The 23,812-nt window shown below is 46.6% G+C and overlaps 1 protein-coding gene across 9 annotated transcripts in view; it reads right to left on the bottom strand.

Annotated features, from left to right (window-relative positions):
- The window catches only part of Ntrk2 (neurotrophic receptor tyrosine kinase 2), a 331,422-nt gene extending 307,685 nt beyond the window's left edge, over positions 1-23,737 (bottom strand). For 2 of the 9 annotated variants that reach the window (XM_016000227.3, XM_016000231.3), the window contains exons 1-2: positions 22,307-22,475; positions 21,380-21,923 (exon numbers count right to left, since the gene is read on the bottom strand). In XM_016000227.3, the coding sequence (XP_015855713.1) occupies positions 21,380-21,591 (212 nt within the window). In that variant the 5' untranslated portion in view covers positions 21,592-21,923; positions 22,307-22,475. Of the gene's footprint in view, positions 1-21,379; positions 22,021-22,306; positions 22,606-22,818; positions 22,939-23,470 lie in introns of those variants that run through there. The other 7 variants (XM_076573467.1, XM_016000229.3, XM_076573466.1 and 4 more) reach the window with 7 other exon arrangements.
- Between the last annotated feature and the right edge of the window lie 75 nt (positions 23,738-23,812).

Here is a 23,812-nt window from a genome sequence, read left to right as displayed (position 1 = left end):
ACTGAGCCTCAGCCATAACTAGTAGCTCCCCCAAGGTCATGTAGTTGCTGAAGATGTGAACCTAGATTTACAGCCTCTGAGGTCTGACCTCAGAACCACAGTGCCAAACTAGGACTTTTGTCCTGTTTTGCTTTGTTTTGCTGTGATAAACACCATGACCAAAAGCAACTTGGGGAAGAAAGGATTTATTTCAGCTCACAGTTTATAGTGAGGAAGTCAGGACAGGAACTCAAGACAGGATCCTGGAGGCAGGAACTGAAGCAGAGGCCGTGGAAAGTGCTGCTTACTGACTTGCTCTTCATGGCTTGCTCAGCCTGCTTTCTCATAGCATCCAAGACCTCTTGCCCCCGGAGGGCACTGCCCACAGTGAGCTGGGCCCTCCCACTTCAATCATTAGTCAAGAAAATGCCCCACAGGCCTAACTCCAGGTCAATCTGATGGAGGCATTTTCTCAGTTGAGGTTCCTCTTTGTAGATGACCTTAACTTATATCAAGTTAGAAAAAAAAAAAAAACCTAACCAGTACACATATAGACTTATAAATCTAGTAGCTTTAACAGAGAATTTCTAGAATGTCTACATAATGGATCTTCACAATTAATCATACCTAAAAGGAATGATAAGGACATTTTTCAGGGGATCTCACACTGTACCTATGTGGGACTATAATAGGAGATAGGAAATTTGTAGCATGAATCTTAAAGAGTCTTATTAATAAAATCAAACCTGAGGCCAGGTATTGGGGTGAATGCTGGAAGATCAGAGAAGCAGAACAAGCCACAGCCACCTCACCTCGCCAGTTCCTCAGCTGATCCTGTTTCCTCAGACTGGAAGCCTCTGAGTCCTCATATCCGAATGGATCTCAGCTGAACTGTTGCTCAAAAGCCTAAAAGCTTAACCAGGCCAAAGTTTCTAGTTTCTGGTCCTTACACCTTATATACCTTTCTGCTTTCTACCACCACTCCCTGGGATTAAAGGCTCGCTTTCTGGGATTAAAGGCGTGAGTCACCATGCTTTACTGTATCCTTGAACACATGGATTTCTGCCTCTGGAATGCTAGGATTAAAGGCATGTGCTGCCACTGCCTATCCTTTATGTTTAATATTGTGGCTATCCTGTTCTCTGACCCCAGATAAGTTTATTAGCATGCACAGTATTTTGGGGAAACACAATACCACCACAGAAATTACCCTTAGTTCCCCACACAATGACAACCTCTGAGCACTGACGCTTCTAAGGACAGCTCCCAGGCCCTGGAATTTATGAATGGAAGTGTTTGGAAAGCAATAAATGGTGGGGTCTAAGAGAGAAGCATTGTGTGCTGGTTCTACTTCATGTTAGCACCACGACCTAGGGAAAGGGCCCATGTTCAGTTTCCTTGTCAGAGTTGGAAAATGACAGTAGCCATTCCATGATGTGAAGAAAACTGCCTCCTACATGAAGCCCTCCCTTAGGGCTGCTTATTCTATGAGCAGTCACTGAGGCTGAGTACTGTCTTAGTTACTGACAACCTGGTAGGTTTAATGCCACACATCTCCAGTGCTCACATCTAAGGAAGGAAGAGGCATATGGACTTGATAATATTTCAGTCCTCTTCAGTGTATGAACTATGAGAAAAGTTCCCCCAAGTAATTATGGACAAAAAGGTTACCCTCTGCATTTTTCTCTGAGAGTTTGGAGACTCCTGTGCTTGCCTGTGTCTGCCAGCATGAGCTTTCCAACAAGGAACAGCACCATTTGCCATCAGAAAACTTAGTTGGAGGTCTATATAAAACACACCAGAATCTACCAGGAAGATGTAAGTTAACTGAGTTATTACATTGTCTCCCATGCAGATTTAAGACTAAAGTCTAACCAACAAGTGATGTGCCAAATCCTAAAAATGGGTTACACAGTTGCAGCAAGCCACATGATCTAGACCTCTCTCTGTTGCTGGGATCAAATACTGACCAAAAGCAATTTAGGGTGGGAAAGGGTTCATTCCAGCTTGCAGGTCACAGTCCATCCTTTAGGAAAGTTGGGGCAGGAACTGAAGCAGGCGCTTGAAGCGGAAACCGTGTGGTGATGCTGCTGGCCAGCTCACTCCCTGCCTCACTCATTGGCCCACTCTTAGCTAACCTTCTTGTACAGCCCAGGGTCACCTCCATAGGGGGTGAAGCCGCCCACAGTGGGCTGGTGCTATTCACGTGGGTTGGATCCTCCTGTATCACTTAACAATCAATGCAATCCCCCACAGACATGTCCACAGGTTAATCTGATCTAAGCAATTCCTCACCCAAGGCTTTCTACCCTGCTGATTCTAGACTTTGTCAAATTGAAGATTAAAACTAACTAGGACGCCATGTCTCATCCTGATCTGCCCAATGCAGCGTGTTTTCTCTATCTTTTTTCCTTTCATGTTTTATTAGTCACTAATATTTTTAAATTAGGAATTTACACATTTTAAAATCTGAATCTCCTTCTTCTCTTAAACACACACTAAAATAAATTTTAAAAAATTGAAATGAAAATCCAGAGGCTAAAGGAAACTACTCCGGTATTGCATCCTAGATCATGTGGGTGATCAGCTGTGCCACCTCCAGGGATCTGAGAGTATTTCTGCTTGTAACTTCTTGACTGACCCTGGCTATTCCTTTGCTACCTCCTGGGAAGTTTTTATGATACTGACTTCATTCTTGCTTTTAATCTCCTCTGAGACATTAATGCCCCATACAATTCACCTTGACAGGAGTTGCCTAGAGATCCCTAAAATGAGCCTCATGCAATAAAATGACACAGAAAGGACCGTAAACACCTCACTTTAAAAACAACAAAATACTTCCTGTTATGATATGGCCCTGAAATTCCCCCAAAGGCCAAATACAAAAGGTGGGTTGGCCAGCTCCCAAGTCTGATAGGAGGTGGTGCAAGCCTTGGGGGGTGGAGCCTCGCTGGAAGAAGCCCGTCCCCATGGAGAGCCACATCAAGAACATCCCTGCTCCACACCCCCTCTCCCTCTCTTCCCACCATGATGTTCTGCCTTACTACAAGCCAAGGATCACAGACTGAATAATCCTTTGCTCCTCTATAACTCCATTGCCTCAGGTACTGTGTCCTAGCAAAAGAAAGCTGATTAATACACTTTTATTTTTTTTCCCAAACAATAGACATAGCCAAACATAATTTAGTACTTCATGTGATGGTGGATAAATCCCAGAAGGAGGAAAAAGTAGATTCTGTGTAATAATTTGTAAGGCTCCAAGGAATATGCTTAACATCATCAGGCCTTGTCTCTGGCAAGTCACAGTAGCCTAGCACAGTCAATGGGAAGACATCGTTCAGCAGGTAGCATGACATTGCTTTGAACTATGACAGTACAAGGACAGAATGGTCTGAACACTGGATGATTAGCAAAAAAGTTACTGAAGTTCCTGTTTAGGCCAGCATATTTATTTAGGACGAGCAGTTCAGTGGGAAATTTTGTGAGGCATAAGTGAGCTCCTCCTGCGATCTGAGGTGCAGTTCACAGCTAATTCATCCTGGCAGGTGCACTGGGGAACCAGCCCTCTCGGTTTGGAAACACCACGGGAGCCCGAGAGCTTTCCCATGGCTGGAAAAGCTGCCAGGTCACAGCTGCTCTCGACGGCCAAAACCATCTCTGCTGCCCTGTTAGCACAACTCTGGGTCTCCACCGTTGCTCCGAATTCTGGGGATGTCACATCGCTGCTTCCCAGCATGCCTGGGTCTGCCTGCTGCTTCCTTTGCAGCTCATCTTCATGTGCAAGCAGGGCGGCTTCCACCTGGATGAGCACGCAGCCTGGGCTGCTCAGTCTCCGTAAAGAGATGTCAGTCCCCACCATCTGCTTGTCTGGTTTGCAAGGATAGACTAGAATCTGGCCTTATTCAACACAGAGATGAGCATTTCTAGGCTCTGATCAGAGGAGACAACCTCAAGCAACACAGTAGAGCTTGTCAGAGCTCTGCTCACCAAAGAACAGGTGGTGAGGGGAGTCTGAGGTCATAACACACATGACCCTGAGTGGGCAGTGAGGGGAGTCTGAGGTCATAACACACATGACCCCGAGTGGGCAGTGAGGGGAGTCTGAGGTCATAATACACATGACCCCGAGTGGGCAGTGAGGGGAGTCTGAGGTCATAACACACATGACCCCGAGTGGGCAGTGAGGGGAGTCTGAGGTCATAATACACATGACCCCGAGTGGGCAGTGAGGGGAGTCTGAGGTCATAACACACATGACCCCGAGTGGGCAGTGAGGGGAGTCTGAGGTCATAACACACATGACCCTGAGTGGGCAGTGAGGGGAGTCTGAGGTCATAACACACATGACCCTGAGTGGGCAGTGAGGAAAGTCTGAGGTCATAACACACATGACCCTGAGTGGGCAGTGAGGGGAGTCTGAGGTTATAATAAGTATGGCCCCCGGAGAATGAACTCCCATCCTCTTTAGCCTCTGCAGACTCCACATCACTGTCATGTCCCCTGCTTTCTCCAGAAGAAAGTGAAATCTACCCACGGATCTTTGTAAAATCTGTGTGCTGGATCATTCACTGTCCTTGCAAAGAAATTCCTTTCAGCACAGGGTGCCGGCAAAGCTGCGCTCCTGTGGGATTAGGAGGCTGTCTCCTTCCCAATAATGAGTTTTTCTTTTCACTGCCAGGAAGCTGAGGACAAATGCTGGACTCAGTCATTGTAACTAATCCAAGCATTCGGAGTAGACGATGTTCTGATCTCTCTCTTGTCTTTAATCCCTATTTCCTCTTATTTTTACCCTGTTAACTTTATTATGTAGAATTATCGTCATCAACTGTTCAAACTAATAAGGAATTGTTCGTAGTGCTTCTAATATTTATTCATTAAAAAATATGTGACCATCACACATAATTACTTGGACTTATAGTAAGATCATCTTACAGGATAAATACTGATTTAAAAAAAATGGAAATTTCACCAGAAGTGGTGACATGTTCCTTTAATCTCAGCACTTGGGAGGCAGAGGCAGGTGGATCTCTGTGAGTTCAAGCCAGTCCAGTCTACCTGGAGAGTTCCAGGTTCTGCCAGGGCTACACAGAGAAACCTTGTCTCCATTCTTTTTCTCGGAACTTTGATCCCATGCATGAATCGTATTTTTAAATGCTTTCTCCTCTCTCTGTTACTTCAGGTAAACTAGTGTGCTCTTGATGGTTCCTGAGGAAGAAATGCCAATGAAGAGCCCAGGCTGAAGAAATCTGACAGTGCTTCAGCCAACATAAATCACAGCACAACAGCTCTGAAAGCTGTGGGCCTCTGGGCCAGACAAGTCACTCTCCACAGACAGGTCCTGGGAGCCAACATCCCTGCCCCAGCCTCAGGACAGATCAAGCATGCAGAGGGAAAGGGAGCAGGGGGCAAACACCGAAGAGGACTGGGCACGAGTGAGGCTTCGGGGTCTCTGAGTCTGTCTCTAGCTGGCGCGGCTTGTGACTACGGTTAGAAGGTGAGAGCAAAGCAGGGCCGCGGCGGGCGGCACTCAGTTTCCCCTCCAGTGCTTCGCCCTTCCCTGTCATCTCTACACAAGGCACAAGATCATGTTGGAGTCAAAAAACAAGCATGCTATCAGGAGTGATCCCAATCATTAGAGGCTGCTGTGTGAAAGAAGGACTGTGTCTGTCTTTTAAACAGATCAGTTATAAAATCCCTTATTCATGGAACATGATTATTTAAAAACCACATTTCTGAGCTAGCTGGATCACTCATAGCAGAAAGCAGAAGGGTTGTTGGCAGGAGATGTGGGAGCAGGCATGGGTCTGGCTGTTTGATGTCCATGTCCAGAATTATATACCCCAAAGACCTCTGGGAATGGATACTGGGATGGCATAGCACACAGATGCGCAAAATGCCAGTAGACCAAACATTCAAAATGCTTGAAATGCATACATTTTGTAGAAGCCTTGTAATTGAAAAATAATAACTGGGGGAAACTGGAGTACAAACTGTTTACCTCTAGAGTACAGAAGAACGGTTAGAAACCTGCTAAACAAAGTAGACAGGTCTCCTGGACATGTAACAACTGTAGAAAAAGACTGTGGCCTGAATGTCAGTGGTTAAATCTGCCTCTTCCCTGCTCAGCACACAGATGGTCAATATCCCAAACCACCAAGCACACCAGGCGAGATGAACACACTGGGCAAACCAGCCCAGAGGCATTCCACCGTGCAATAACGGGATGGACGCCATTCATTCCAACCTGCGCTCTCAACCACAGCGCCTGCCCAATGCCAAGGTCAAGGGAAATCCTTTGCTTTCTTAAAGTTCCTCCTCAGCCTCAAAAAATCCCCCTCAAAATACAGTTGAGGACAGTCAAAATCTAAAAGAAAAGGGTAAACTGAGTCAAGTATTTTACATGCATTTGCTTAATTCAGCCTCACAATGTCCTACAAGAAAGGTTCTGTGGTTACCCCCTTTTCCAGACAAAGAAGCAGAAACAGGAAGTGAATCAACAGAGGCTGCTTGACCCACTTCCTAGAGCACCTAGCAACATGTCCTTCCTTACAGCAGTAACCACACCCTGAGAATGTGGAAATAAACTTGACCATCTGCTTGCCCATGCCACCTGAGCCAATTAGTTTTTTATTACAAACAAAAACAAAAACAAAAAACCTTCACCTCAGTCAGAATGGCTATCATCAAGAAATCTGACAAAAAGCATTGGAGAGGACGTGGGGGAAGAGGAACCCTTATTCTCTGCTAGCGGTGTAAATTAACATACCTGTTATGGAAGTCGGTTTCCTCAAAGAATAAAAGCAAAATTTCCACATGACCCGCTATTCCACTCCTGGGCATATACCTGAGAGCTCTCTATCCTCCCAGAGACATTTAGACATCTGTGTTCACTGAAGCTCTGTCTGTGAGAGCAAGGAAATGGAGCCAGCCTACACACCCATCAGCAGAAGGATGGATAGCAAAAACCTGGCACGTGTATAAAGTGGAATATTATTCAGCTCTAAAGAAAAATAAAATCATGAATTTGCAAAAGAATAGACTTAGAATGTATAATATTCATTTGAGCCACCCAATCTCAAAAAGAAAAAGAGAGCAGCCTATCCCTCAGATGAGGCTCCCAGCCTATGATGTCTATGTGCTTGTGTGGTATAGTAGAACACTTAGAAATGGGGGTGACAGAGGTAACCAGGAAGGGTGGAATGCAGCTAAAAGACACGTGAGTTAGAAAAGAGGGCAGAAAGCAAATCGTTTTTATAATTTTAATTCTGTCGTGTTTCTTCCCTTTAGTGGTGAATAAGTGCTTAAAACTATATTTGGCAGCGAATGTGTAAAAGTTTAAGCAAGGCTGATAACTTCAGAATGACCATTCCAACTGTATGGAAGGTGTAGAGTTTGGAACTGGGCAAGTGTTTGGGTGGCTTCCTTAATCTACCTGTGCAATGCTGACAATGAAGTTGTTGTTTTAATGATTTAAAAATAAAAGAAAAATGGTGAGAAGGGGAACTTTCATAACATCAGGGTTCTCCCAGGATAGGACAGCAGTGGGGGAGGAGGAGAAGAGATCACATCCCGTGCTCATGCTCTCCTTGCTGGGAACATGGCTTGACATGTGTCACATCCCTGCAGAGTAAGGTGAGGCTCTGCTATGAAGGAGTTTGACAGCATGGTGAGCCCACTGCATGCTTTCAGGAAATGCACCCTGTAGTGGGTAGCCAGTCCAGCTTTGACCTGGAAGTACTATCCCCTTTGAGGCTTCAGTAACTGCCATGCCTACAAGGCGGAGCCGAGATGGTGGGGAGCCACACTCAGGGAGGATGGGGATCGCCTCACTGGTCTGGGGGCTAAGCTTGCCAGGGAACTGAGACCAGACTTAGCTGTTCCCTTTTATCAGGAATGGAACCATGTAGTTGTTCCCTGGTTATATGGAACTCTGCAGGCGGGTTTAGGTACCTGCCAGCCAGGGAGGAGGCTGAGGGTGGGAGCCACCCAGGCCTTTGGAATTTGCCCCATGTTGGGCACCAGATATTTATTTAAATATTAAGGCCACTCCACATAGTTAAAAGGGAGGCTTATTTTGTGGGGTAACTTACAAGTGAAGGGATAGGTTACAGGATTTGGGAAAAGTGTAGCGCAGTCCAGCAGTGTTCTCTGGAGAACTCTGCTTGGTCTACCTCCAGTGTCCAGGGTCCAGGAACCAAGAGAGCTTACCCATCCAGATCTCAGGTCTTCAGGGGTCCTCTCTCAGCTCCACCTTGTAGGCATGAGAGTTACTGAAGCCTCAAAGGGGGTGGTACTTTCAGGTCAAAGCTGGAATGGCTACACACTACAGCACCCCATGGTGATGCTGTTCTAGAGCATTCTCCCAGCTCAATACCACAGTGACACCTGTCATACGAGCTGGTCCACGGACCCTCCGCTCTGGGGAGAAGCCTAAGCAGCTGGAAGGTACCCCTTCCTTATTCTTTTGCCAGGTGAGGTGAAGATTGGGCCAAGGGACAACAGAAGGCTCCTACCTGAGTCATACCCTTGCTTCTTGGCCAGGTGTCCAGGTCTCAGAAACATCAAATCTACCACTGGGACCTATAGAGGTCTGTTCTTTTGAGTCTCACCTCCTGAGGGAAAACTATGCCATGGGTATGCACATCTCTAACCATGATGGTGTGGAGAGAGGCTTTTCTATGGTGGTATACTGGGAAAGCAGGTGTGATGTCTAGATTGTGCATCATTATGAAACTGACTGTAATGTTGACCTCTACCATGAGACCCGTGACTCTACCAATTTGAGACCTTTCTTATCAGAGGACAGCATTACAGTCAGTTTCATAATAATGACCACTCCTTTAGAAATTCTTAACTTCCAAAACCCATGGGGAATCTAAACATATATAAGTATATATTTACATATAAATACATAACATTATATAAACATAAACAAATGGATGTTATTTAAGTCATGGAGGAATTATCTGTTTGGATCTTTCAACACCATCTGTTCACCTATAGATCCCTCTACTCTATTTCTAAAAGCTTTCCAATCTCATATGGCAGTTATTTTATGATCAGTTCTGCAAACAACTATAAAAATTTCTCAGATGCAAAGTCGCGTTGATCACTATAAATGCAAATGAAGCCCCATGCAATGTGCAAGCATCAGCCTGATGCGTCTTGACTGCAAAGACACAGACACATACAGTAGCAGGTAGGGCGCTGAACTGCCCCCAGCACTGTGTGATTCTGCTTCTGACATTTACAGTTCTTTGAGAAAAGTGAACAACCTCTGCCATCTGCTCTACAAGGAGCATAAATCCCATCTGAACTCCCATGCCAGCATCACCTTACATGTGAAGCACCGTATGTGCAGCTTCAGAGAGAGCTGCAATTCACTCATGAGGCTATCTGCTATTGGCTACTACACAGCACAGCAGCACAGCTCTGCATCAGCACACCCACTTACTCACTGGAGATCAAATGTCTTCCCTAGACTCATCTCTGCTCTTTCTGCACCTTTCTGCATCTGTGGTCCCTTGCCCTCCCATCTCACCCCTACCATCCTTCTTGTTGAATAAATGTTCATCTGGCCTCGCCAATCCTTGGCCTTTTTCCTTTCTACAATCAATTGATTTCTTAGCATGCAAGGACTAACACTGTGCATTTTAATTCTGTGAAGGTTATTCGCATAAATAAACACCATAACCTAGTGGCTTCAGAAAACTCACCTCTGGAGATTTACATATTGATGGTTAAGAAACCAAATCAGTACTCTTATTTGGAATCCTAAAGGATAGATGATAGATAGATAGATAGATAGATAGATAGATAGATAGATAGATAGATAGATAGATAGATAGATAGATAAAGATACAGATATAGATAGAAAGGTGATAGGTAGATGGTAGAGTAGCAGATTCATGAGTGTATCTCCTTATATATGTCCAATGTGTTAAGAAGGAGCAGAAACAAGATGCACAGCTGTCATGTAACTGCTCTCATGCAGCGTGTATCCTAATGGGGTATATAGCAGGTACACAGTGTGCACTGGGGATGCCATGTGACCGGGACACATGATGGTCCTGTGAGAGCAGGGGAGGGACTGGAAACCTAACAGATAAGGAGAGGTCAGCTGGGAGTGGAAGGCAGGGAGCAGGGAGATGGCTTCAGGCCGCTGGGATCAGCCAGCAGGCACTAGGAGTAAGGGAGAAGACAGCTTGGTGCTGAAACAGCAGAGTGGTCGCATCTCAGCACTAAAGTACCAAAGGACTAACAACGCAGGTAACAAGGCCAGGAAATGGCACTGAATCAAGGACACGGAGCTTCTAGGGCTTATGATGAAGATGTTTTGTGGAGTTTCATTCTTCTACACATAGATGACCAGCTTTCCCAGCACTATTTGTAGAAGAAACATTCAGTGTGCTAATGACCCAGGCTTCACCACTGCACCACTATGGAAGAGTCTTCCTCTACATCGTCATAACTAGGGATGTGCACACCTATGGCATGGTCTACCCTCATGACATCAAGCCCAAAGAAAAGACCTCCTGGGCCCCACTGATTGATTTTATATCTTTAGTAGGGGATCCTAAGGCCCTGGACAGAGGCCAAGAAGGGAGTGTGTGGTCTTCAGGTAGGAACCTGCTGGTGTCCATTGAATCTTTCCTCACCTCATGTGAAAGAACATGGTGGAAATGCACAGAGTGAGTACCTTCAAGATGCCCAGGATACTCCCCAGAGCTAAGGGCCTGCAGACCAGTGGGTCCATCACCCCGTCATTGCCATTTCAAGAGAGGAGACTGCCCTAGAACAGGGTAAATAAGGGGTGTTGCCTTGCCTAGTTTTGTGTCAACTTGATGCAAGCTAAAACCACTTGAAAAAAGGGAACCTCAACTGAGAAAATGCCCCCACCAGACTGGCCTGTGGACATTTTCTTTATTGATATTTATGGGGGAGGGTCCAGCTCACTATGGGAAGTACCACTCCTGGGCTGGTGGTCCTGGGTTCTATAAAAAAGTGGGCTGAGCAAACCATAAGGAGCAGGCCAGTAAGCAGCACTCTTCCATGGCCTCTGCTTCAGTTCCTGCCTCCGGGTTCCTGCTCTGATTTTCCTCAGCGGTGGACTGTGATGTGGAAGTGTAAGCTAAAATAAACCCTTTCCTCCTGAAGGTGCTTCTGTCTTGGTGTTTACCACAGCAGTAGAAACCCTGACTAAGACAGGTGGATTTCTCGAGATTATCCAGTGGGGCCACCGGGTTGTTTAGACGGCTTTGAAGAAAACAAAGCGGTGTGTGGAGCTCAGACAGAATTATAGCTTAAACACATTAGGTGAAAACAACCAAGATTCAGTACAGCGGGTGTAAACAGACGTGTCTGTGTCTGCGTCTGTGCTAGAGCACAAGCAGACTATTTCTGGAAGGAGAAACAGACTGAGACGATAGAGGAGTTGCATTGGAAAGGGAAGAGAGGCTAACGTTTCAGAAGATACTCATTCATACTGCTTTCATTGTTTGTGATGTTTAATATTACTTTCTTAAAGTTGATCCCCGATAAAATCACATATAATAAAATTAATGCATTTCAGAGAAAATACATAAAAATCATCCTAAGGAATTCAAAAGGCTCTTGGGCTTTAGAAAGAGTGAATGTGTCAATCAGAACTAATCCTGGGCAGTGAGTGAAGGAGAGAGGGGATCCACCTGGCCATGGTGCCCTGATGGAGATGGATCCTCCACCAAGCTTAGCCTAATCCTACCAAACGTCTTAACTATAAAGTTAAATGCCCTGGGCTCTGATTCCAAGATCGCTAAGCAAGCGTTCAGCCATAATTTGTTCTTCTTTAGAGATCTGCTGTGCAGAAAGAGATTTTTATGCTGATCTCTGTGTTCTATCCCATGCAATAACTATGTGGACTCTTTATATTGCAGCATAATGACAACCAAGAAGCATGGAGGAGTGGGAAGACCATCATCTTTGGGAATGAGAACCCCAGAGAAAGTATTAGCAGTGTCATGACAAAAACCAAGACTTTGAAAAGGCCGGTACCACCCCCACACCCATTCTGGCTACAGAGCTACACATGCTAAGGTGGGGAAGGAGGCAGGCACGCAAACTAGGAGGGTACCACGGTATCTTAAGGAGAAGATGATGGTGGTGGAAGTTAAATTGTTTTTAATTAAATATTTATTTGACATTTGTTTTCCCTCCCAGATTGTAAGCTCCCCAAATAGGCAAGGTCAACCTTTCTCATCACATCCCAAGTACTGAGCACAGTGTGCCACACAAAGTAAAAGCCCAGTAAATATTTAAAGAAAGGAGGATGGGTAAGGGGGAGGGAACAAGATGGACAGAAGAGCTAAAAAGAAGAGAATATGTTTCTTTAAGAAATGTTTGAGTTGAATTTATATGAATGACTACAGTAATTTAAAGAGAGAGAGAAATCCAGGTTTCTGGCCTGTGATGCTAAGTGGGCTGTGGCATCATCCATTAAGGGAAGGGACAGCAGATGGGCTAGGGACAGTGACCATAAATTTAATTTGGAAGTGCTGAGCGCCATACACTATTGCATATCCAGAAGGATTGATCAGTAACAGTTGAGCACACAAACCCAAAGATCATCGCTGAATGTTCGTGAAAACATGGATGGGACTTCATCAGCATGAAAAGGCAGCAGGAGCCATGCCTGAGAATGGAGGAGCCCAGCACAAGGATCCTTGAGGTCAGACCTCGAACAAAGTTTGTCAAAGTCCAAATACCATCTCCTGTAGAGGGCTCCTTCCACTTTCACCAGGCTCCTTTACCCATTTTCTGTGTTAACCTTATTCAATCTGAGTTCAGCTGAAAGAATGGTGGTCTAAATCACAGGTCACCTACCCAGAAAGAGCAAAAAAGCAAGATTACTCCACAATCCATTAAGCATTTGCCACCAAATCGCCGCCCCCTCTTTGTGTGTGTGTGTGTGTGTGTGTGTGTGTGTGTCTGTCTGTCTGTCTGTCTGTCTGTCTGTCTTTCTGTCTGTGTCCTAGGAACATGAGGAGGGGATGAAAAGTACCACAGACAGGCCAGGTGGTGGTGGCGCACGCCTTTAATCTCAGCACTCGGGAGGCAGAGGCAGGCGGATCTCTGTGAGTTCGAGGCCAGCCTGGGCTACCAAGTGAGTCCCAGGAAAGACACAAAGCTACACAGAGAAACCCTGTCTTGAAAAACCAAAAAAAAAAAAAGAAAGAAAGAAAGAAAGAAAGAAAGAAAGAAAGAAAGAAAGAAAGAAAGAAAGAAAGAAAGAAAGAAAGAAAGAAAAAGTACCACAGACATAAGGAGCTGAAAAGTCACAATGGAAAGAGCCATAGCACCCAAGTGTGCTTGTCAGTTTGGACTGCTACAAACAAAAAATGTGTAAATAAGTAATTTTTGACAACAGAACTTTATTGTTCATAGTTCTGAAGGCTGACAAGACCAAGATCAAGGTCCCAGCAGATGCAGTGTCTAACGGGGCCTATTTATCACAAGTGGCACCTTCTATGTATCTCTTCATGTTGTAGAAAGAGCAACTGAACTCTCAAAAGTCTCTTTTTAAAGCACTCAATCTATTCATGAAGGGTCTGCCATCTCCTGGCACCACTGCTTTGGGGATCAAATGTCAACATATGAATCTAGAGGTAGGCATAAATATTCAAGCCTTAGAACAAGGGACACAAAACTTTCTGTAGCACCCTAGAGAGGTCCTAGGGCAGCTTTGAAGTGAAGCTGGATCCAACTAAATAGTAACTGTGGTTTGTTGGCTTGCTTGATGTTTTCTCTTCAGTTGGCTGGTCGTGTGGTTGTGTGGGTGGATGGTTTGTTAGGTAGTTGTTGGTGGGTTGGACAGTTGGATGAATGGGTTAGTGGCTGGTTGTGTGGGTGGGTGGTTGTGTGATTGTGTGGGGTGTGTGGTTAGTTAGGCAGTTTGTTGGTGGGTTGGGCTGTTGGGTGGATGGATAGGTAGTTCTTTGGTTGGCTTGTGGTGCCGAGGATTAAGCCTAGACCCTTGAGCATGCTGGGTATGCCTTCCACCACGGAGCTACTTCCTCAGCCATTTGTTTGTTTTGGAGAGAGGTGCTTGGTTGTGTTTTATTTTTATTTTTTAATCATACCCTGCCAGGGAATCTAAAGGTCACCATGCCAAGCTCTCTTGCTCATACATAACAAATGAGTAAGGCAACTTCAGCAAAGAAACACAACCTGTGTACAGTGAGTAAGAGTCCCATTTGGCTATGATACCTCTCTTACCTCACAGAGGACTCTGGGGTCTGTAAAGTAGAAACAACCCCTGTAACAAGGCTTAGGCTTTCTGATCTTTGAAAATATTTGTTCATTTATTTACTTGTTTATATGTGTGTACATGTAGGTGTATGTGTGTATGTGTTTGTACGTGTGTGTGAAGTGTTCAGAGAACACCTGGCAGGAGACAGTCTACCCATGGGTCCTCAATCTTGGTGACAAGTCACCTTAACTGCTGAGCCATTTTGCTCTTTAGTTCTTTTGAAAAATTATTTTTCCTGATTTTACCCTTTAACATTGCACCGTATTTCACAAGTCATGTGAAAACTGAAATCCCAGCATCCTTTGATTCAGAACAATTTCCATTTGTGTTGAAAGCTCATCAGAGACTCAGGAGATGCACTAACATTTACAAACTTCGCTCTGAGATGTCCCATCAGGTCACGGGCAAGCAAGCAGTGTAGTGATTGAAATGAAATTAAAAGAGTAACTTAAAGCAGCTAAGTTTCCATTGCCAGGAGTTTTATAAATCACGATAATTCAGCCTGAAGAATCTCACAGAGCACAGTTTTAGCAGAGATTTATATATTCATAGTCACAGGGTTCTATCATTCTGGGGTATATGGGTATGCAGCAAAAGCTGGGGTTCTAAAAGTTAACTGATCTGTATTTGAAATAGAAAAGGAACTCTAATAGAGTGAATTAATAGTTTTGTTACCTAGAAGAAGATTAGAAAGTACTAAAGTCATTCAAATCATGTCTCTCTTAACAGTATAACAGACTGCAAAGGAGCTGGATGACAGTGGGGGTGGGGTGGGAGAGGAAAGAATGGGATGAAATATCAGTGCACCCCCTCCCCACACCGTGGTGCTTAGTCTGAACATTTATTCAGATCTCCAGAGCTTTTTTGCCTGAGTTCTGAAAAGCAAATCCAGGCAACTACAACTGAGGAGATGACTGGGACCTCAGTGAGTTGCTGGAGTTCCACCCCTATGCCCTCCTCCATTGGAGCACTGGGCAGACAGGTGAGCCTTCCAGTCCCTCAGAGGCTGTCAAGTCACCACCCACTTCAGTTCGAAGTTTTAAACCTACAGAAGTGTCTGCCCATCCCAAAGAGCCCATCAGATCCATCTTGGGCAACACTCCACAGGAAACCTGAGCTCTGTCTTAGAGGCGTTTCCTCACTGGAACATCCTGAGCTGTGACAACACACAGGACAGCAGCTAAGTGGACCCTGAGGCTTGCTCACTCGCTCAGCTGCTGAGCTGGGTCTGGTGTCTTAAGGCATTGAGAAGGAGAGGTGAAAGGGAAGCCAGGAAAGGATAAGTAAGTACCCTCTGGCCACGGGTCTCTCATGGGAGCTAGCAGAGTATATAAAGGCTGTGGGTCCCAACTGTGACAAAGACTTCTTTCTGTCCTGTGTTCTGTGCTCACTCTCAAGTATCAGCCAACCACACTGGTCCATTTGGCATTCCTCATCTGTGCCAAGTCATGAGGACTTTTCTTTGTAGCCCAACTTTGTGTAAGAGCTGTGTACTGAAGAGGACTGCATATGCACATACATTTTTTTTTTTTTTCAGTGTAAGGTCAACACAAAAAGGCATGTCTTCCTGTGTGAAGGTAGAGTCATTGCTTTGGAATCTGTATGGCCCGGGCCTCCATAATTACATTGTTGCACATAGAATGTGTTTGCACAGAGCTAGCCATCCCAAACTTGTCTTCCCCTTGCTGAAAATGTTCTAACAATGGTTGTCTGGAGTTAGACTACTGTGTGAATACAAAGAGCAGAGGAGAGGTCCCCAACAGAGAGGCCGCAACACGCACTTGGTTGGAGGAGCCAGAACTTCTCACTCGGTGAGGAGAATGGAGGCTCCAGGACCTCTTCTATGATCTCGATCGGAAGCAGCCTTTCTGAAGCCGGGCCCTGACACCTCATCTCATTAGGCCAGCATTGCCATGCCAACAGCCTAGTTAGCGGCTCACATTTTAAAAGACATAGTTTGGGGAAGTTCAGAGCAAAACACACCTGTATCACACTCTGACACAAAGGCTTTCAGAAATGAACTGCTGACTCTGAGCACCAGGTATCTTCTCTTCTTCCACTGCTGGTGCCAGGACTGTAGCCCCCGCCCCTGGCTGAAGCTGCACAGCCAGGAGAAACTTGTCTGAGCCTTAAAACCACAGCTCTCCACTTACATGGAGGCCAGAGTCCTCAAGACTAAGGAACCAGTTAGTAGTGTCTGGTGTGGGGTCTCAAAAGTCACAGCTCCCTGTCTCCATGAGGGACTGGTTTTGAAACACTTCAAGAAAGGACTTACTATCTGCATGCTATCTGTCTTTGGAGAGATGTGATAACTTCAGGAATATTCATGCACTCGTCTCCAGATCAATATTTATGATTTCCCAATCTCTTGGACACTCCAGAGAGTGAGGTAAGTGGTGGGGGGGATCCTGATGGTGTGGGATCTTTGCCTTTTTAATGGAGATCGACCAGCAATCAAATGTGGGTCTAAAATTATCGGGCTGCTTCGAGTGTGCAGAGCACAGAGCTCTGCCATTTGGGCAGAAAGGTGAGATTTGTATTTTAAAATAGCTTGACAAAGTAGATCATGAAAAATGACCGGGCAACTATTAGTAATCTATGATTCTAGGCTCTTTTGCGCTCTCTTGCTCTTTCTCTCTCTCTCTCTCTCTCTCTCTCTCTCTCTCTCTCTCTCTCTCTCTCTCTCTCTCTCTCTCTCCCACATACACACATGCACATACACACCAAACAAAAATTTTGCCATCCATAAATAATCTCTCTCCTATATCCCCTTACTGACATAGTAATCAAGAGGCACTAGATACTAACATTGCTCAATGAGCTGGCAGATACAACGCCATATTCTACTCCATGACTTTTGAACCTACAAGGAACATTCTAGAGATGAAGAAGAGCCAACATAGCCTAAAGATGATGGCAGCGTATGGTCCCCAGTAATGGCTTGATAATGTTTCTCTCCTTAATAAGCAATAAGTTCAAATCAGGGAAAATGACTTGCTACTTAATGCAAAAAAAAAAAAAATAATGAGACAATTCAATTTTTCTTCCCCAGCTAAATAAAAACTCTAGGTTTTATCCTTCAATAACCTAGATGTAGTCAGAGATCATACGGACTGTCCCTAAGGGGAAAGAGGCCTTGACCATGAGCTGCTGAGCCAACTCTTCACCTTTGCCAACAACTTTACCAGAGAATAGTGGAAGAGATATAACAAATGGTTCATGGGATGGACGCAGCGAACGGCCTTAAACAGACCTACATGCAGCACAGGGAGCCCTGACCACATTGCTCCAACCTCCCACCGCCTGCTGGTAACAATATATAACCCAGCTCCTCTCTTCACTCCGAGCACTCTGAATTCCCATAAGGAAGTATCGCTTTTCAGAGAAGAAGAAAATCAAACACATTTTCCTGTACACTCAGTGATGGGAGGTGGGAGAGAGCAGGGTCAGAAGGGTCGCGGGGCTTTTTCGTTGTTTTCCCAGCACAGCAGAATGAGACTGGAGGTATGAAAATGAAAGGGACTCCAGACGGTGATCCTGAGCTGAGGTCTGTACACACCTCCACTATGTGCACAGCAAGACTGTACCTCCAGCTTGCAAGCTGTAGTAGAAAATGAAGAACACTGCAGCTGTTAAGAAGCCCAGAGGGACTTGTGCAAGCACACCCCAAGTGTGCAAGCACACCCCAGGTGAAAGTCGTGACTCTTAAGTGCAGAAAAACTGCAGCCCAAAGTTCTCCAGCCACCGACGGAGGAGCTGTGGAGTGAGTGCCACACTGATGCGTTTGGCTGAATCTTTGTGAATGCCAGGATGTTTTAAACACAATTAATTGCAACAGCAAAGCCTATTAAGGTGCCAGGGCCAAAATCAATGTATTAATGGCACGGCATTACCGTACTTAATCAGGCAATGGTAAAATGCACATAGACGCTCTGGCAATAGAAGCTGTGGATTCTATTTATGTTGTGCTAAGAGAAATAAATATTAGACTTGGTTCCAATCATTGCCCTCAATTCAGAGAATACTACCCAAGAAGTGGAACTTTCAGAAAAAGATCCCTATTGGCCTTCATAAACATATGCAATTTTAGAATGCTGGGCTTTCATAATGTAGGCTACAGAATGCTGCAGACCTGGACATTGAAAAAGGCTTACCATGGTAAATCTGTTTTAACCATAAATTAAAATGGCAAACTTAACTATGCCTTTTACCTGACACTTGGGTGAGATTTAACATTACCCTTTGCAGTGCACCTTGGCATCTGACACAATGGGAACCTAAGTGGCCATAATCCCAATGACTTTGCACTTACATGTGACATTAGCACTGTTTTAAAAGTTAATTTAGCACTACTGTGGCATTAACCATTTACACACATCAGTAGCTGCCACTTAGCAATGGGATGTTGAGCATGTATTTGTGATCCTCACAGAGAAATGCCGATCTAGACAGATCAGCTCAGCCAATAAAGAATGTAAGACATGCGGTTGCACCAAGATTTCTAATAAAATACATTCAAACAATGACTCTGATGTCATAGTGTCAAGTTGACTTCAACTCTATGCAAACACTGTGTCCTACCTGTTACCTAATCTATGCATTTATTTTCAAAATATTCTAACACTTCCCCCTATGCACCCTAAGGGACACACACCATAGTTGAAAATACAGATACTAAAAGACACTATATCTTTCAATGTATACAGTAGGCTGTTGCTTTAGCATATTCTGAAGGAGGATTACAGGCATCACTCCAAAGGCCGGAAACATATAACTTCAGGGGTATACTGATAAACTAATTTGCTAGGCCAGACTACAATTAGGGATAGCACTGGACCAAATAACAAAGTTTTTAAAACATGGAATTTAGTTCCAACTTTAGCTTGTATCCTCTGGCCAAGTTGTTCAAACAAATGTTATCATGTAGGAAAAGGAGCACAGATGGGTCATATTAGGCTGAGAGTGAAACTAACTCAACTATTGATATTATTTTGAGTTCAAAATAATTGGTGCTTTCCAAAGAAGCATTGCAATACATTTTACAGATAAAGACGCTCAGTGGCCGATAGATAGGATCACCAACCAACTCCTGCATCCCAAATACTCAGCCACACACACTTCTCAGCTCCCTCAATATCAATGGATTTTCAAATCAGAGGAAGAAGTATAAAACCAGATTAGGAACTAGGGTGTCACAATAGAATGAATGACTGGGACTTCAGTAAATATTTGTTTAAATAGGAAGCTGCCTTCACATAGAAAAGAAGTCACATCGTCCAGAAGAAAGCAAACACAGAATGCTCCATCCAAACTGTTGGTTTCGTGTGTGCACCAGGCAGAAAGCTCAGGAAAGTCAGCCCCAGTGCTCTGTCGATTTAGGGATACTTTCCTTTCTTTTTAAGCTGGTCTTAAAATGTTAGAGTATAACAGGTGAAGTGAGAATCGAGCACTATGTCTCATTTCTTTCTTCATTCAGTGTCTCTCACTGAATTAAAAAAAAAAATAACGCTGCAGTATCCAGCGTGTAAATGCACTTTCTTGGTCTCCAACCCCCAGGAAGGCTCTGAGTTCCATGAGGCCCTGCCATCTGGCTGACACCGGCCTTCGAAAAGGCAAGGGTTCTGAGAAAGGCCATAGACTCTTCAGACAAGCCCAGCCCTGGACAGGCCTTGCCAGGGCCATACCCACCCGGCACTCCCCCTGGGCTGCTGAGCTGCTTGTAAAACACTGGGAATCGGCACCCTGGACTCAGCTGCTCACGGAAGATCGGCTCAGCTATGGCAGGCCTGCGCACTCGACTCTGCTCTGCTATCATTTCCTGCTACCCGAGTCCTACAGCATAGCCACCACCAGCAGAACGGCAAGATTAGGAAGGACTCTTACTTACATTAAAAAGCCAAAACAGGTTATCAATGCCTTCAGCACTGGCAGAATCACTGGCAGAAAACACTTGTACATTGGGGGGAGGGGGTGCATGCGCACTCGCCAACCGGAAGGCCACAGCCCAAGCCCCACTTCCAAGGCTGCCTCTCTCAATCTCAAACACTGTGACGATCACCCAGGAAACTTAGCTTTATAATCCTCTACACAGATGAATACAACCTTGTGGTCATGAGACATAAAACGGCAAAATCTCTGGGAAAGGAAACAACAGGACCTCCAACACAGGTGACCTAGGAATATGGAGAAAGGACTGTTGAGTTCCTGCTTGGTAGTGAATTTGTCACAAGACATCCAACAGAAAGAAAAATATATTTCTCTGCTTCTCCATCAAGCTGGAACAAGCTGGAACCTTTCTAGGGACAGGAAGGTCCAAGGCTGAGGCTGCTATCCGTTAGGGTGCACACGGCTTTGCCATCCAGTCCAGTCCTAGAGAATTAGTCAACGGGCAATTAAGATTTATAATCCAAATGGTCTCAAAATCGTATCTCTGAGAAGTCAAGTCCAAATTAAATCAGCCCAGGCTTTTAGGTTCCCATGATCACATTTTCTGTTTGAGCGAGTGCTTTTCGACACTCGGAACTTCTCCTCTTACAGAGCATTCTCAGAGCACCTCTGGAAGCAATCTCCCAAGCAAAATCCGATAGAGGCGATGAAAAGGGGGATCGGTCACCTCCAAACCTCAGGAAAAGACGTTAAGGGAGAGACCCTTACCTCCTTCAACCAATGTCTGAAAGTCAGTGATTTTAACCTCCTTTCTGGTAAATATTACTGGAACTTCTCACATAACACACACACACACACACACACACACACACACACACACACACACACACAGTATTTTACCTCCCAAAAAAATGTTCCACTATAATTATCATATATGGACAGCCTGAAACACACCCTTCAGAACTTTGAAATGAAAATACACGTGGAGTTCCCTCCCAGGAACAGAACATAGGTGCATTTATGATTATATTTCTCTACATATGAAATCTTAGTGTTACTCCTCACCAGCTGGCAGCCTTAAGCCAGTAAAACAGACAGGTAAGTGGCAGGTGCCACCCCTCTGGTTTCACTTCCCACAGTGCTCGGGAAGGCATCCCCATCCAGGGAATATACCTGCCTAAGCCTTGAAGTGGAGGACAGGAAGAAGAAAAAGTACAAGGAACTCACATTTCGGTGATGTTCTCCGGATCGACACTGTTAGGTTCCAACCTTGGAAATGCCACGATGCCAGGAGAAGGCTCTGTACACCAAATCCTAGAGGCGCTGCATTTGCAGGACATGGGGCAGGCGAGAGAGGGCCTCCAGAAGCCCATAACCAGCCAACAGAAGCCCCAGAGCCGCGCCATGGCGGGTCCATGCCACCTCGGCCAGGGCGACATCCCTCGCCGCCAGTGCCAGTCAGTCGGAGTGCGTGTCCCTACGCTGAGCCCGGCGTCCCCCGCCGGAGGGGGGAGGCCTTCCCTGCTCCCTCTTGCTGTTCTGTGCCAGTGGCCTCCCGTAGAGTGGAGCGTACCAGAGGCTGAGCCTGTCTGGGCTGAGCAGGTTGGCGCGGGCCAAACGGTTCACAGTGGCTGGGACATCGCGGGCCGCGGCTCCGAGCCACAGGGCGGTCGCATGGTCCTACACGCCAGGCACCACTCGGTGGATCTCCCTGGACTCTTTGGGTCGTAGAACCGCTAAACCGGCGCGGATATCGGTGCGCACCTCAGGGCTGAGGACAAACAGACATGGATGAGACTAAGCATAGTGCCTACACACCACCAACTGGGACACAGTCCCTCCACTCTCTCCTCACCCCCACCAGACCCAAGCCTGTAGAATGGATGACCGAGTGCCCAGCTCCCGCCCCGGAATCAACTTGCCCCACAGGGCCCCCCCAGTGTGCCCGCCCTCCCTCCAAGCCTGAGGCCGAGTCAGGAGAGGTCAGGAAAGGGTCTTTGAGAGCAGATCCCATGGCCAGCCAAGCCAAGGACCCTCTAAAGAGGACTCGGAGGCTGCAGCGGCGACGGGGCCCCAATGATGCTGCAGAATCCTCCCCGGCCGCTGGGCGCAGGGTGGGGGTGGGGGGCGGGCAGGTGGCGCGGCACGTCCCACCTGGGGAGCAACTGCGGCAGGGGGACCGTGCCGTCCGAGGCCACCGAGAACTGTCCCTGAGGCTCACCGGGCCTCCCACCCCAAGCGCTGGGAGCAGAGCGCAGCAGCAACAGCAGCAGCAGCAGCAACTGGGCTCTAACCCGCTGCCGCCGCCGCCGCCTCTGCTACTGCTGGCGAAGTGACGTGAGGGCTGACGCAGAGCAGGGGCAGAAACTCCAGAAAATTAGTATGAAATCCAAAAACACACACACACACACACACACACACACACACACACACACACACACACACACACACACACACACACACACGCATAGCACCCTCCAGACAAAAGCAAGGCGGAGGGGAGGGAATCTGGGGGCGAGCAGGGAGGAGGAGGCTTGGTGCCAGCGGCTAGGCGCAGACAGCAGCATGTGGGAGTTCACACTCGCGCGCGCACACACCTTGGCGGGGTAGCTGTGCGGGTGTGCATGTGTGTGCGTGTGCGTGTGTGTCCCTTTAGACCCAGGTACCTCTGAAATGCAGCGTTGCACCGCTGGACGCTTCTTGGATCCCTAATTCTTACATCTCTTCTATACCGCAGTAGAGGCTAGCTCCCCCTTTTTGAAATGGAAGCCGGGCTTGGTTAGGCTCTGAAAAAATGCGCTGATTCTTATTGTAGGAATCCTCCCTTTCCCTCTCCCTCCCCGCTGCTTTCTCCTTTCCCACCCTGCTCAAAAAGGAAAGCAAGCTATTCCCAAAATATAGGGAAGGCAAGCTACACCCCCCCCCGAAAATAAATATATAATGAGGTGATTTGGCAACCAAGGACCGTTGCCCGGTTCCGGACTACCTATTTGGGGGTGGGTGGCTCCAAAGCTCTCCCTGAAGGGGTTTCTGCCTAGAGAGCGCAGCCTGCAGACACAAGTGTAGCTCTGATGGGCCTTTCTCCAGCCATTTGCGCCATAGGAAGAGCCCAACGTGGGGAAGGGAGCGCGCCTGCCGCGCAGTGGGTTCCCTAAAAGCTCTGCACCGACCCTGGCCTGCGGAGCGGGTGGCTCGGCGTCATCTTCTCTTATTCTTTAACCTGGCAGGATGCCACTATTCGAAGATCACAGCTTCACTACCCACGACACCCACCCCCCACGCGGGGCACCCAAGCCCTGGTCCCCTGCCCTGCCGTACCTTGCGCGTGTTCATGAGCGCGCGCGCATGTGCGCGAACGTGTACCCTGCGCCCGAGCTGCCCCCAGCAGGATGTGCTTCCAGCTACCGAGAGGCCAGGCTCTGGCAGCGCCCTGGAGTCTCACTGGGGACACGTGAGGCGATTCCAGAGGGTCGAGTGACAAACCGTAACTGCTGTGCGGGTGCAATTAAAGGACCGCTATGGACCGTTCTCAGGCCTGGTCTGAGCCTCTTCTCACCATTTGCAGCTCTGACCGCCCGCATATCCGCAGTCATTTAAAAGGGAATCCGGTAGATGCGCCGCAGTGCCTGACACTTCCGAGGGCTCTGGTGCCCCCACGCG

Source organism: Peromyscus maniculatus, chromosome 5, assembly GCF_049852395.1.
Source record: "Peromyscus maniculatus bairdii isolate BWxNUB_F1_BW_parent chromosome 5, HU_Pman_BW_mat_3.1, whole genome shotgun sequence".
NCBI lineage: Eukaryota > Metazoa > Chordata > Mammalia > Rodentia > Cricetidae > Peromyscus > Peromyscus maniculatus.
The sequence above is the reverse complement of the archived record's forward strand: the minus strand, read 5'-3'. Positions and strand labels throughout refer to the sequence as shown.